Here is a 15,623-nt window from a genome sequence, read left to right as displayed (position 1 = left end):
GCACAGACACGGTCTCAATGGGGAAAACTGAGCTGACTACACTGACTGTGCTAGGGGCAGACTCTACTAAGCTGGCAGGCTGGCTTATAGCCTGCTGCCTGCACCCCATCTCATTGTGGAGCTAGAGGAGTTAGAGCCCTGTCTATGTTGATAGATAAGATGAGAGCACCCCTCCAGCTGGGATGGAGTCTGTCACTCCTCAGCAGGCCAAGCTTGGTCCTGTTTGTTGGTGAGTCCCAGAAAGAGGACCAGTTATCCACAAATTCTAAAAACTGTTTTCAACCAGCGAGTTGTGTGAGTCTGCTGTAAACCTCATCACTCCCCCTAACTGGGAAGGGGCCAGAGACAATTATTCGATGCCAACACATCTTTCTAGCTAAGTTACACACTCAAGTTATGTTGCGCTTGGTGACCTCTGACTGTTTCATCCTAACATTGTTGGTACTGACGTGGATAACAATATCCCTACACCATCTACGCCAGGGTTCCCCAACTGGCATCCCGCGTGCCTAATTTGGCGCGCGGGTGGTTTTATTTGGCCCCCCAAGTTTTCTGAGCAAAAAAACAACTTTTTGTCAAGACTGTAAAAAACACCAGGAAAAACAAAAGCTCCAAGTGATTTTAATTTAAGAAATCTGTTTCCAAGTATCAATAATCAATAACAATTTAATACTAGAAAATAAACACGAGAAATAAGAAATACACTATATACAGTGGGGGAAAAAAGTATTTAGTCAGCCACCAATTGTGCAAGTTCTCCCACTTAAAAAGATGAGAGAGGCCTGTAATTCTCATCATAGGTACACGTCAACTATGACAGACAAATTGAGAAAAGAAAAACCAGAAAATCACATTGTAGGATTTTTAATGAATTTATTTGCAAATTATGGTGGAAAATAAGTATTTGGTCACCTACAAACAAGCAAGATTTCTGGCTCTCACAGACCTGTAACTTCTTCTTTAAGAGGCTCCTCTGTCCTCCACTCGTTTCCTGTTAATGGCACCTGTTTGAACTTGTTATCAGTATAAAAGACACCTGTCCACAACCTCAAACAGTCACACTCCAAACTCCACTATGGCCAAGACCAAAGAGCTGTCAAAGGACACCAGAAACAAAATTGTAGACCTGCACCAGGCTGGGAAGACTGAATCTGCAATAGGTAAGCAGCTTGGTTTGAATAAATCAACTGTGGGAGCAATTATTAGGAAATGGAAGACATACAAGACCACTGATAATCTCCCTCGATCTGGGGCTCCACGCAAGATCTCACCCTGTGGGGGTCAAAATGATCACAAGAACGGTGAGCAAAAATCCCAGAACCACACGGGGGGACCTAGTGAATGACCTGCAGAGAGCTGGGACCAAAGTAACAAAGCCTACCATCAGTAACACACTACGCCGCTAGGGACTCAAATCCTGCAGTGCCAGACGTGTCCCCCCTGCTTAAGCCAGTACATGTCCAGGCCCGTCTGAAGTTTGCTAGAGTGCATTTGGATGATCCAGAAGAGGATTGGGAGAATGTCATATGGTCAGATGAAACCAAAATATAACTTTTTGGTAAAAACTCAACTCGTCGTGTTTGGAGGACAAAGAATGCTGAGTTGCATCCAAAGAACACCATACCTACTGTGAAGCATGGGGGTGGAAACATCATGCTTTGGGGCTGTTTTTCTGCAAAGGGACCAGGACGACTGATCCGTGTAAAGGAAAGAATGAATGGGGCCATGTATCGTGAGAATTTGAGTGAAACCTCCTTCCATCAGCAAGGGCATTGAAGATGAAACGTGGCTGGGTCTTTCAGCATGACAATGATCCCAAACACACCACCCGGGCAACGAAGGAGTGGCTTCGTAAGAAGCATTTCAAGGTCCTGGAGTGGCCTAGCCAGTCTCCAGATCTCAACCCCATAGAAAATCTTTGGAGGGAGTTGAAAGTCTGTGTTGCCCAGCGACAGCCCCAAAACGTCACTGCTCTAGAAGAGATCTGCATGGAGGAATGGGCCAAAATACCAGCAACAGTGTGTGAAAACCTTGTGAAGACTTACAGAAAACGTTTGACCTGTGTCATTGCCAAGAAAGGTTATATAACAAAGTATTGAGAAACTTTTGTTATTGACCAAATACTTATTTTCCACCATAATTTGCAAATAAATTCATTAAAAATCCTACAATGTGATTTTCTGGATTTGTTTTTCTAATTTTGTCTGTCAGAGTTGACGTGTACCTATGATGACAATTTCAGGCCTCTCTCATCTTTTTAAGTGGGAGAACTTGCACAATTGGTGGCTGACTAAATACTTTTTCCCCCCACTGTATATAAAAGTATGTGGACAACCCTTCAAATTAGTGGATTTGGCTATTTCAGCCACACCCGTTGCTGACAGGTGTATAAAATCGAGCACACAGCCATGCAATGTCCATAGACAAACATTGGCAGTAGAATGGCCTTACTGAAGAGTTCAGTGACTTTCAACGTGGCACCGTCATAGGATGCCACCTTTCCAACAAGTCAGTTGGTCAAATTTCTGCACTGCTAGAACTGCCCCGGTCAACTGTAAGTGCTGTTATTGTGTAGTGGAAATGTCTAGGAGCAACAACGGCTTAGCTGCGAAGTGGTAGGCCACACAAGCTCACAGAACGGGACCGTGTCGTGCTGAACCGAGTAGCGCATAAAAATCATTTGTCCTCGGTTGCAACACTCACTACCAAGTTCCAAACTGCCTCTGGAAGCAACGTCAGCACAATAACTGTTCGTCCGGAGCTTCATGAAATGGGTTTCCATGGCCGAGCAGCCGCACACAAGCCTAAGATCACAATGTGCAATGCCAAGCGTTGTCTCGAGTGGTGTAAAGCTCGCCGCCATTGGACTCTGGAGCAGTGGAAACGTGTTCTCTGGAGTGATGAATCACGCTTCACCATCTGGCAATCCAACGGACAAATCTGGGTTTGGCGGATGCCAGGAGAACGCTTAGTTCCAGTGAAGGGAAATCTTAACGCTACAGCATACAATGACATTCTAGATGATTCTGTGCTTCCAACTTTGTGGCAACAGTTTGGGGAAGGCCCTTTCCTGTTTCAGCATGACAATGCCCCTGTGCACAAAGCGAGGTCCATACAGAAATGGTTTGTCGAGATCGGTATGGAAGAACTTGACTGGTCTGCACTGAGCTCTGACCTGAATCCCATCGAACACCTGAATTGGAACGCTGACTGCGAGCCAAGCCTAATCGCCCAACATTCAGCCACTAATGCTCTTGTGGCTGAATAGAAGCAAGTCCCTGCAGCAATGTTCCAACATCTAGTGGAAAGCCTTCCCAGAAGAGTGGAGGCTGTTATAGCAGCAAAATGGGAGACCAACTCCATATTAATGGCCATGATTTTGGAATGAGATGTTCGACAAGCAGGTGTCCACATACTTTTGGTTATGTAGTGTATGTCCAGTTGGGAAACTGTGTATTATATTGATAAGGTATTCGAGTGACCACTCAACAATTGAAGGCAGGCGAGATCAGCTGGGACCATTCTAGCTAATGAGAGGTCAGATACGCGCGTGAACAATAGGCACAACTAAGTTGTTTTTCTCAAAGTTGTCGGAAAGCCACGTCTATCCACTTATATCAGTACATTTGTAACAGCCTAAACATTACGAAACTTCTATTTGATCAAATAAGCCTCACGTAATTTGACACTCCCTCATAGACCATAGAAAAAAGGGCTTATCTCACACGGACAGATTTTTGGGGGGAGTAAATCCTCTCGCTTCGCCTCTTCATCTCTGACTGCAACAACAGCGCACACTTCACACACACCCAGGTACCGGGAGGCGGGACAGACAGCAGACTGTCAAACCAGCAGTGTTTCCCTGTCATCGCACACTTTGTTACTGACAGCGCCTGTACTATCAATAGATTGCTAGTAGATGCATATCGTTCATTCTAGCGGAAGAGGGCTCAGCTGACTTTTTTCTGACTAGCGAATGGAAAAGTATTCTAGTTAATTTAAATGGAAAAGTAGCCGGCTGAAAAGTAGCCTTTAATCGGCTGTATAGCCGATAGCCGCACTAGTGGAAAACACTGATATCGCTTCTTAAAAGTTCAAACATGGTTACTTTTAATTACATTTTTGGTAATGTTCTAAGAACGTTCTCCAAATGGTATGACATTGGGAATGTTCTCAAATAGTTCAGAGAATGTTAAGAAACAACGTTCTTCTGTGGGAATTTTTGTACTCCAGCATAACGTTTCCTACAGGTTTCCTCATGGTTCTATTTAAAGCCATGTTCTCAAACGTTTTTCTGTGGGAATTTCAGTACTTCCACTCCACAGAACATTCTACACAAGTTCCCATGTGGTTCTATTTAATGTAATGTTTTTACTACATTTTGGGAACGTTCTCAAAAATTGTATGACTTAAGCGATGTTCTCAGAACGTTCAGGTTCTCTTTTATATCAGTTCTTGTCAATGTTCTGGGAATGTTCATAAAATTGGAATTCCACACATGAACATCAATAAGCTCTAAATTCCATTCTCAGAACATGAAGAAAATAAAACTTTAATAACGTTCAAAGGAAGTTCTAATAATGTTATTTAAAAACATATACATTCCATTCTCAGCGTCCACAAAACTCTCTCTATCCTCTAGCTTGTTATGTGTGTTCAGGTGTGGTGGCCCCACCAACTAATTGTCCACACATAATCTTAATGAGTGGTTGTTTCCTTTGAAATTGGGTCTGTTTGGATAGACTAAATTGATCAGCTTTGTATGCGTAAAAAAACATGGCATGATAGTTCCATCCTGGTTGTGCAGTGGACTATGTAAAGATGGCGCCGACAGACATGGCAGCTCTACTTCTAACTCCTAAGCAACTCTGCCAGTCCAGACGGTATCCCTAGCGGCGTCTTCAGAGCACGTGCATACCAGCTGGCTGGAGTGTTTACGGACATATTCAATCTCTGTCTATCCCAGTCTGCTGTCCCCACTTGCTTCAAGATGTCCACCATTGTTCCTGTACCCAAGAAAGCAAAGTTAACTGAACTAAATGACTATTTAGCACTCACTTCTGTCATCATGAAGTGCTTTGAGAGGCTAGTTAAGGATCATATCACCTCCACCTTACCTGACACCCTAGACCCACTTCAATTTGCATACCGCCCCAATAGATCCACAGATAATGCAATCGCCATTACACTGCACACTGCCCTATCCCATCTGGACAAGAGGAATACCTATGTAAGAATGCTGTTCATTGACAATAGCTCAGCCTTCAACACCATAGTACCCTCCAAGCTCATCATTAAGCTCAGGGGGCCCTGGGTCTGAACCCCGCCCTGTGCAACTGGGTCCTGGACTTCCTGACCGGCCAACCCCAGGTGGTGAAGGTAGGAAACAACACCTCCACTACGCTGATCCTCAACACAGGGGCCCCACAAGGATGCGTGCTCAGCCCCCTTCTGTACTCCTTGTTCACCCATGACTGCGTGGCCACGCACGCCTCCAACTCAATCATCAAGTTTGCAGACGACACAACAGTAGTAGGAGGTGAGGGCCCTGGCTGGATTATCTTGGCAAGTGGTGCCAGGAAAATAACCTCTCCCTCAACGTGAACAAAACAAAGGAGCTGATTGTGGACTTCAGGAGACAACAGAGAGAGCACGCCCGTATTCACATCGACGAGACCGCAGTGGAGAAGGTGAAAAGCTTCAAGTTCCTCGGTGTACACATCACTGACAATCTGAAATGGTCCACTGACACTGACAGTGTGGTGAAGAAGGCGCAACAGCGCCTCTTCAACCTCAGGAGGCTGAAGAAATGTGGCTTGCAAATTATTTTCCATGTGTCCTATCTGTGTTTGGAGTTCAAAAAGTCTTATTGAAACATTAAGTGAAAGTTTTAAGGAAGTTAGCTAAAAACCTCCAAATAACCTTCACATTCCATTCTTAGAGTGTTAAGAAAACTTTCAATAATAACCATAAAACTTTCACAACATTTCGAGAATGTTTGCACAATGTTATTTAATTACCTTCAAATAATTTCCATTCTCAGAGTGTTAATAAAACCTCCCAGGAAAAGATTCTGGGAACCAGAGGAAAACGTTCTCAGAACCTCCCTGCAACCTAAAAATGTACATTCCCAGAACAGGCTAAATTTTCACTTCTGTTCTCAGAACGTTTAAAAAAACGTTCAGTTTTACCAGTCAGAAAACGTATGGCTTTGTTCCCACAACCAATGTGAAACCAAAAACATACATTCCCACAACTTCCAAGGAACCAAATATGCTAGCTGGGTAATGTGTGTGTGCGCATGTGTGTTGTCCTGTAGGTGATCCTGTGTTTCTCTCCGGTGGGCTCCACTCTGAGGGTGCGAGCCAGGAAGTTCCCTGCCGTGGTCAACTGCACCTCCATCGACTGGTTCCACGAGTGGCCAGAGGAGGCGCTAGTGTCTGTCAGCGCTCGCTTCCTCTCCGAGACAGAGGGCATCATGGTGAAGAAGACACGTCACACCCCTCGACCCCATCCCAAAACAATCCCTAGCCCCTTCCCTGAATCCCTAGCCCCTTCCCTGAGTTGCCTTATGTAGACCCCTCATCTAGCTTTTACTGTATTCCTGTGTGTCCGATTTTCTCTCCCCCCCCAGCCCGAGGTGAAGGAATCTCTGAGCCAGTTCATGGCCTTCGTCCATAAGACAGTGAATGAGATGTCCAAGTCCTACCTGCTGTCAGACCGTCGCTACAACTACACCACGCCCAAGACCTTCCTGGAGCAGATCAAACTCTACCAGAACCTCCTGGCCGTCAAGAGGAGCGAGCTGCTGTCCAAGATGGAGCGCCTGGAGAACGGATTAACCAAACTGGAGAACACCTCTGCTCAGGTCAAATATACAGTATACCACCACACACACGGTCTGGGAGTTAGTTATCCACCTGCACTAAACTTAACACAAACTGGCTATTACATTTGATACTGTATCAATATCATATCGTAATTTTAAGATTTCTATATAATTTGTGCCCGTTCCGTCTCTATCCGACAGTGTTGGGGAAGCTACTCTGAAAATATAGTTTACCAAGCTACACTATATATACAAAAGTATGTGGATACCCCTTCAAATAAGTGGATTTGGCTATTTCAGCCACACCCGTTGCTGACAGGTGGACTGTATAAAATCGAGCACACAGCCATGCAATCTCCATAGACAAACATTGGCAGTAGAATGGCCTTACTGAAGAGCTCAGTGACTTTCAATGTGGCACCGTCATAGGATGCCACCTTTCCAACAAGTCAGTTTGTCAAATTTCTGCCCTGCTAGAGCTGCCCCGGTCAACTGTAAGTGCTGTTATTGTGAAGTGGAAACGTCTAAGAGCAACAATGGCTCAGTCGCGAAGTGGTAGGCCACACAAGCTCACAGAACGGGACCACGAGTGCTAAAGCGCGTAAAAATCGTCTGTCCTCGGTTGCAACACTCACTACCGAGTTCCAAACTGCCTCTGGAAGCAATGTCAGCACAATAACTGTTCGTCAGGAGCTTCATGATGGGTTTCCATGGCAGAGCAGCCGCACACAAGCCTAAGATCACCATGCGCAATGCCACGGCTGGAGTGGTGGAAAACTCACCGCCATTGGACTCTGGAGCAGTGGAATCACACTTCACCATCTGGCAGTCCGACAGATGAATACCAGGAAAACGCTACCTGCCCCAATGCATAGTGCCAACTGTAACGTTTGGTGGAGGAGGAATAATGGTCTGGGGCTGTTTTTCATGGTTCGGGCTAGGCCCCTAAGTTCCAGTGGAAGGGAAATCTTAACAGCATACAATGACATTCTAGACAATTCTGTGCTTCCAACTTTGAGGCAACAGTTTGGGGATGGCCCTTTCCTGTTTCAGCATGACAATGCCCCCGTGCACAAAGCGAGGTCCATACAGAAATGGTTTGTCGAGATTGGTGTGGAATAACTTGACTGGTCTGCACAGAGCCCTGACCTGAATCCCATCGAACACCTTTGGGATGAATTGGAACGCCGACTGCGAGCCAGGCCTAATCGCCCAACAGTGCCCGACCTCACTAATACTCTAATGCTGATTTGAAGCAAATCCCCGCAGCAATGTTCCAACATCTAGTGGAAAGCCATCCCAGAAGAGTGGAGGCTGTTATAGCAGCAAAAGGGGGGACCAACTCCATATTAATGCCCATGATTTTGGAATGAGATATTCACATACTTTTGGTCATGTAGTGTATCATATACTATACTTCAGACTGGAAGAAGTGACACTACACTAAAGCTACCCTTTAAGAAAAATACAGTTTACTTAACTACATCCAAACTACTTTATGATAAATTATCATATCTAAATCTGAAATGTCAGACTGCAAATTGCAAGAAAGATCACTCTGGAGTCAGATGTTAAGAGAATGTGTAATTTAGCCTATTAAAAACAAAAACAATGTTTCAATTGAGAATTAGGCATGTCTGATGCTGAAAAAGAAATCAAATGATTGCCTACTTCACCCATATTTTATTTTATTTTTGCAAAAAAGTAGTGTGTAGTTCCAGTAGTTAGCTACACCGCTACATGGCAAAAAAGTAATGAACTACTGAAAACACTACAAAGATTTGAATATAATTAAAGTACCACCAAGCTACTGCAAAATGTAGTTACATTACTAGTTAAACTACATGTAGTTCACTACTCCCCAACACTGCTGTCCGATTAGCTAAAAACTTCACCCTCCACAGATCTGTAAGAGAGTTTTGAGCTAGCTACTAGCTAGCTAACGTTCACTAAAACAGATGGGAAAAATATCCAGTTAGGTAGCTAGCTCATGTACCCAAAATGCCGCCACTTGGGGTTATTTTTCAGCAGGGCCTGTGGAAGGACTCCAGATAACCTGAGTTTTACAAAGAGAAAAGGGGTAGACTAAATTGATTACATGGTCTGGAAGGTACATCTAACCACCTGTAACCGCATAACACAAACCCATACAAACACTACCTAATTCATGTTTATGCCATGCTTATTGTAAATTGAGCTATCTTAGCCGTCAGCTTGTAAATATTTTTGCCAATTTACCTTCACCTTGTGCAGAGCTAGGGGTTGGAAGCACATGCTGGTGGAATCAGATGATGTGCCACCTACAACAAAACACACAACAATACACAATTTAACCCCCCCACTAATTGCATTGATGTCTATTAGACTGGCTAGCTTAGCACACCTAACATGGACATTTCAATATTGTCAGCTTGCTGTTAGCTAGTTAGCGTCACTAAATTGGCAGCAAGATTGCTAGCCAGCTGAGAACTAACTAACCAACCATAGACGATTTATACACATTCAAAATTACTACCAACACACCAAGAGTGAGTTAAGCTATATCGGCAATTCTATTTTTAGTAACGGAGTGTTTTGCAGACAAGGGTGGAATAGATGGCTACCAGAGTTACTCTTATTTAACAATCTTACGTTAGCTAACGTTAGTCAAACATAGAACAAACAAACAAACATGTTTAGTCTGCTGAAGGTAGCTACCAGTCTAGCAGTGACTACCATGGAATAGGCGAAATTGATTGACAGTGTGTATCCAAAAGATAGCTAGCTAACTTACCTAGTCCAGCTAGGCTAGCAAGCTAGCTAACACTACGTTACCTCTAATCGAGAATCTTCTGTTTTCTTGTGAAGAAAACAATGATTGTATCGCATCACTTGTCCGCTGTTGTCGAAATGGATTCCCCATCCGTTCAGCCTGAATAGCCCTCTGATAATCTTTGGTCACCGTAAGCATCATTCTTGATAGCCACAAACCACTGGCAGCATCGGGGTAAATCTCTGGTAGGTAGAGCAGTGAAAGATAACTCATTTTCACACTTGTTGTGATTAGCATAGCCAGACAGAACACCACATGGGCATGATGACAAACGTTAGCGAAAAACAAACGTTTAAATACATAATTGCCTAGAGAAGTTCTGAGATTACTGTGTGTTGGTCGTTCGAAGTAAACAATGCGATCAACCAAGTTAGTGGGCACACCCCATCTACCTAGCGGGGCTGTATCTGCATTTGCTATGAATGCCGGAGTTTGTGGTTCACTATGAGCAGACGAATACACAGGAAGTCGAAACTTCCCAATTCTACCAGTGAAATGAAAATGTGCTTGTTCTAGCTTGTGGTTTGGATGTTTATGACAAAAACGTAATGTTGTTAATATTATAATTTTACATTTACATCATTTAGCAGACGCTCTTACTTGGCTTGCTGGCTAGCTAGCATTTAGCTGAGTGGGGTTAACTAAAGCAAAAATAGCCAGTTGTCTAGCTACAAACATGTTTGTTTAAACCAGATGAAGGTTGTACAAGTATTAACTAAATAATGTAAAGAATACATGTATGGCACAACAACTATGAGCTTTCTTACAATGTGCTAGCATGCTAGCTAGTGAAAATGTTTTCCACCAGCAGTTGTTTGTTGCCTGCTACTTTGTTCCATCACCACTGTTTGCTATAAGGTGAGGGTGGTTGACTCGTGAAGAAGCAAATAAATGTATGGATGAAACATGAAATACATTGTGGCCATAATACTTTTATCTTCCAAGTTTTTACAACATTTTTGTTTGATTAAAGTTAGCGAGCTGGTCCCATGGGTGAACCCATGCTATGTCTTTGCTCTGCTAGCTATACACCGAGTGCGGCAGGAAATGCTGGTGCGTTTATTTATTTTTACATAAGAGTGTAGAAAGCGGGTAAAATAAGTATTAAACGATATCACGACATGCCTACGTCATATCGATATCAAACTAAATCGATATTATCGATATTGGTGCCCACCATTAGTCATTACTGTATTAGGCGTTGATACATTGATTGCCTTTATCAAACTTTATTTTACCAATGAAGTTGACTAAGAACACATTCTCCTTTACACCAATGATGAACAACCTGCAGAAGAGTTGCACAGCGTTGTCTTCTGTCTCTGATGTGCGTGTTGTTGTGTTCTGTTTCTGATGTGTGTGTGTTCCCTGCACCAGGTGGATGATCTGAAGGCCAAGCTGGCCGTGCAGGAGGTGGAGCTCAAGCAGAAGAACGAGGATGCTGACAAGCTCATCGAGGTGGTCGGTGTGGAAACAGAGAAAGTGTCCAAGGAGAAGGTCATAGCCAACGATGAGGAGCTCAAAGTGCAAGTAATCGCCAAGAATGTGGGAGAGAAACAGAGGTCTTGTGAAGAGGACTTGGCTAAAGCAGAACCTGCCCTGTTGGCTGCCCAGGAGGCTCTCAACACTCTCAACAAGGTCTGGATGTCTGTGTGTGTGTGTGTGTGTGTGTGGGTTATTCTATCCTTGTGTGGACCTAAAGTCCCCAAATGTCCCCACAAGGATAAAATAAGGAACATTCTCCCTCGTGGGGACATTTCCCTCGTCCCCATGAGGACAAAGGCTATTTTAAGCTTAGGGGTTAGGGTTAGAATTAGGGTTGGGGTAAGGGGTTGGGGTTATGGGTTAGGGTTAAGGTTAGGGTTATGGTAAGGATTAGGGAATTTTAATGGAAATTCATTTTAGGTCCCCACGAGGGGAAGAACATAACATGTATGTGTGTGTGTGTCAGTATGTATAGAGCTTTAAACACACTCTAAAAATCAAATCAAATCACATTTTATTGGTCACATACACGTGTTTAGCAGATGTTATTGCGGGTGAAGCTTGTGCTTCTAGCTCCGACAGTGCAATAATATCTAACAAGTAATATCTAACAATTTCACAACATATACCCAGTACACACAAATCTAAGTAAGGAATGAATTAAGAATATATACACTACCAGTCCTACTCATTCAAGGGTTTTTACTATTTTTAAAGTAATGATGGACTGTTGTTTCTCTTTGCTTATTTGAGCTGTTCTTGCCATAATATGGACTTGGTCTTTTACCAAATAGTGCTATCTTCTGTATACCCCCCCTACCTTGTCACAACACAACTGATTGGCTTACACGCATTAAGAAGGAAAGAAATTCCACAAATTAATTTTAAGAAGGCACACCTGTTAATTGAAATGCATTCCAGGTGACTACCTCATGAAGCTGGTTGAGAGAATGGCAAGAGTGTGCAAAGCTGTCATCAAGGCAAAGGGTGGCTATTTGAAGAATCTCAAATATAAAATATATTTTGATTTGTTGAACACTTTATTGGTTACTACATGATTCCATATGTGTTATTTCATAGTTTTGATGTCTTCACTATTATTCTACAATGTAGAAAATAGTAAAAATAAAGAAAAACCCTTGAATAAGTAGGTGTGTCCAAACTTTTGACTGGTACTGTACATATATGGACGAGCGATGTCAGAGCGGCATGGACTAAGACACAGTAGGATAGTATAGAATACAGTATATACATATGAGATGAGTAATGTAAAATATGTAAACATTATTAAAGTGGCTAGTGTTCCATTTCTTAAAGTGGCCAGTGATTTCTAGTCTATGTCTATAGGATAGTTAACAAGATTAGTAGGAATCGAGCATTGAAACTACTGTAGTGAGCCTAAAATGCCGAAGAGTGTGTGTGTTGTCCAGTGAGTTAAGTGACTCTGTGGTCATATAAGCTGTCTGTTCCCCCTGCACTGCAGCACAACCTGACAGAGTTGAAGTCGTTTGGCTCTCCCCCGGAGGCGGTGGTGAACGTGATGGGTGCTGTGATGATCCTGATGGCCCCAGGAGGGAAGGTGCCCAAAGACAAGAGCTGGAAGGCTGCCAAGAACACCATGGCCAAGGTGGACGCCTTCCTGGACGCCCTGATCAACTACAACAAGGAGAACATCCCTGACACCTGCATCAAGGCCTTCCAGTGAGAAACACAAACCTAGCTGACATCCAAACACTTTGGCTTGTTTCAGCCCCTTTTCCCCTGATTTTCTTTTATCTCTTGTTGATGATAGGTGTTGTGTGTATCTTCTTTTTATTCCCTGTGCAGACCGTTTAAGAACGACCCCACGTTCGAGCCAGAATACATCCGCTCGAAGTCACTTGCTGCTGCAGGTCTGTGTTCGTGGTGCATCAACATTGTGATGTTCTACGAGGTGTACTGTGATGTGGAGCCCAAACGCCAGACTCTGGCCCAGGCCAATGCTGAGCTGGCCGCTGCCTTGGACAAACTCTCCGTCATCAAGTCTAAGATCAATGTGAGAGAATACAATAGAATTGTTACAAAACTGATTAACAAGCCTTCTAATATAGTTGCACTCGCGAAATCTTGGAGTCTTAGGCCTAGTTAAATGGTCTGTAACCTGATTTAAGATGTGCATCTACAGTGAGCTCCAAAAGTATTGGGACAGTGACATTTTTTGGGGGGCTCTGTACTCCTGCACTTTGGATTTGAAATGATACAATGACTAAAAGGTTAGAGTGCAGACTGTCAGCTTTAATTTGAGGGTATTTTCATCGTTATCGGGTGAACCGTTTAGAAATTAAAGCACTTTTTGGACATAGTCCCCCCATTTTAGGGGACCAAAAGTATTGGGCAAATTCACTTATATGTGTATTAAAGTAGTCAAAAGTTTAGTATTTGGTCCCATATTCCAAGCACGCAATGATTACATCAAGCTTGTGATTTTGGATGCATTTGCTGTTTGTTTTGGTTGTGTTTCAGATTATTTTGTGCCCAATAGAAATTAATGGTAAATAATGTATTGTGTCATTTTGGAGTCACTTTTATTGTAAATAAGAACATAGTATGTTTCTAAACACTTATGTGGATGCTACTATGATTATGGATAGTCCTGAATGAATCGTGAATAATGATGAGTGAGAAACTTACAGATGCACAAATATCATACCCCCCAAAAATGCTAACATCCCCTGTTATTGTAATAGTGAGAGTTTAGCAGTGCATGTCTTGGTGGTATGATATTTGTGTGTCTGGAACTTTCTCACATCATTATTCATGATTCATTCAGGTTCACCTGATATGGATAATAATATCCTCAAATTAAAGCTGACAGTCTGCACTTTAACCTCATAGTCATTGGATCATTTTAAATCCAAAGTGCTGGAGTACAGAGCCAAAACAACCAAAAAATGTTCACTGTGCCAATTCTTTTGGAGCTCACTGTATGTGAGAAATCAGCTTATGTGCCTAGGTGTTGAATGTATGTACCCAGGAGACAGCTACCTTACCTTAAAGGGCAACTCCGCCACTTTTCAACCTCATATTCATTATCTCCAGCATTGCATAAAAGTACAGACTCAAAGCTTCAAAATTGTATATCATACACTGCAACAATGTGAAAGTAATGCTGCTTTGAAAGTTGATCAAATTGTAACCCTACCTTTGAGAAATGGCCCTTGAAAAGTTTGGGTTCAGTTTTTACACTTCTTTGTTCACACCCATTCAGCATGGTTCACACCGTCTTAAGCCTTAGCCCCATCCATCTCTTTAAGGATTCACATGTGAGGCCATGTGTTAAACAGTGAGTAAGGTAGTCTAGTAAACAACCAAAGATTTCAAGACTAAAAGTGGTGAAAGTAGTAGCCTACAATAAGGAAAATTCCAGATAAAAATACACTTTATAAAGAATGTAAGATCAATAAAAGTAGTGCTAATCATGTTGGTGGTAAATGAAATAATCAAAAGATGTTTTGTTTTTGCTTTACATACGAAGTGTTGTCATCGATACCTTGTACAGTCGTCACACCGCTGCTTTTGTCACATGAAATGGCAGCAGCTTTGCACCAATGTTTTTGTGTCCTGGGTCGTGTCCTGGTAATACTATTGCATTGTCCACTGCATAGTGGTTGAAGTTCACAACTCGCTGCAAGTCCTCATGCTTCTGGTGTAACCTGTGCTTGCTTGGGCCGGCACTCTTTTTGATGGGAGGCATAAGACCATTCTCCTTGAATGATTGGTGAAGGAGAGTCAGGCGTGTTCTGCTGATGCTGAAAGACAAATTCAAGAGACAAATATTTTATCATGATTAGATGAGGCTTACCCAGACGTACTTGTCTAAATTGATGGGTCATGTGAAAGAGAGGCTATAACCACCCACCAGCCACATCTAGCTATGTTTTTAAAGCTTTTGCCCATTATTACTTTCAAAATTCTTCAAGCTCGGTCAAATTGGTTGTTGATCATTGCTAGACAACCATTTTCAGGTATTTTTTTATAGATTTTCAAGCAGATTTAAGTCAAAACTGTAATTCAGCCACTTAGGAACATTGCCTGTCTTATTGGTTAGCAACTCCAGTGTAGATTTGGCCTTGTGTTTTAGGTTATTGTCCTGCTGAAAGGTGAATTCATCTCCCAGTGTCTGGTGGAAAGCAAACTGAACCAAGTTTACCTCTAGGATTTTGCCTGTGCTTAGCTCCATTCTGTTTCTTTTTTATCCTGTAAAACTCCCGAGTCCTTAACAATTACAAGCATATCCATAACAGGATGCAGCCAACACTATGCTTGAAAATATGGAGAGTGGTACTCAGTAATGTATTGGATTTGCCCCAAACATAACACTTTGTATTCAGCACAAAAAGTAAATTGCTTTCCCACATTTTTTGCAGTATTACTTTAGTGCCTTGTTGCAAACAGGATGCATGTTTTGGAATATTTTTAATCTGTACATGCTTCCTTCTTTTCACTCTGTCAATTAGG

At 42.7% G+C, this 15,623-nt stretch overlaps 1 protein-coding gene across 4 annotated transcripts in view; it reads left to right on the top strand.

Moving 5' to 3' along the window:
* LOC121547702 (dynein axonemal heavy chain 17) overlaps positions 1-15,623 on the top strand; it is a 122,841-nt gene that overhangs the window by 63,788 nt on the left and 43,430 nt on the right. For 3 of the 4 annotated variants that reach the window (XM_041859098.2, XM_041859100.2, XM_041859101.2), the window contains 5 exons: positions 6,320-6,481; positions 6,635-6,868; positions 11,019-11,279; positions 12,610-12,827; positions 12,954-13,161. In XM_041859098.2, coding sequence (XP_041715032.2) covers positions 6,320-6,481; positions 6,635-6,868; positions 11,019-11,279; positions 12,610-12,827; positions 12,954-13,161 — 1,083 coding nt within the window. The remainder of the gene's footprint in view (positions 1-6,319; positions 6,482-6,634; positions 6,869-11,018; positions 11,280-12,609; positions 12,828-12,953; positions 13,162-15,623) is intronic. The other variant, XM_041859099.2, reaches the window with a different exon arrangement.

This window comes from Coregonus clupeaformis, chromosome 31 (assembly GCF_020615455.1).
Source record: "Coregonus clupeaformis isolate EN_2021a chromosome 31, ASM2061545v1, whole genome shotgun sequence".
Lineage (NCBI taxonomy): Eukaryota > Metazoa > Chordata > Actinopteri > Salmoniformes > Salmonidae > Coregonus > Coregonus clupeaformis.
Note: the sequence above shows the minus strand (reverse complement) of the source record. Positions and strands in the feature narration are given on the sequence as shown.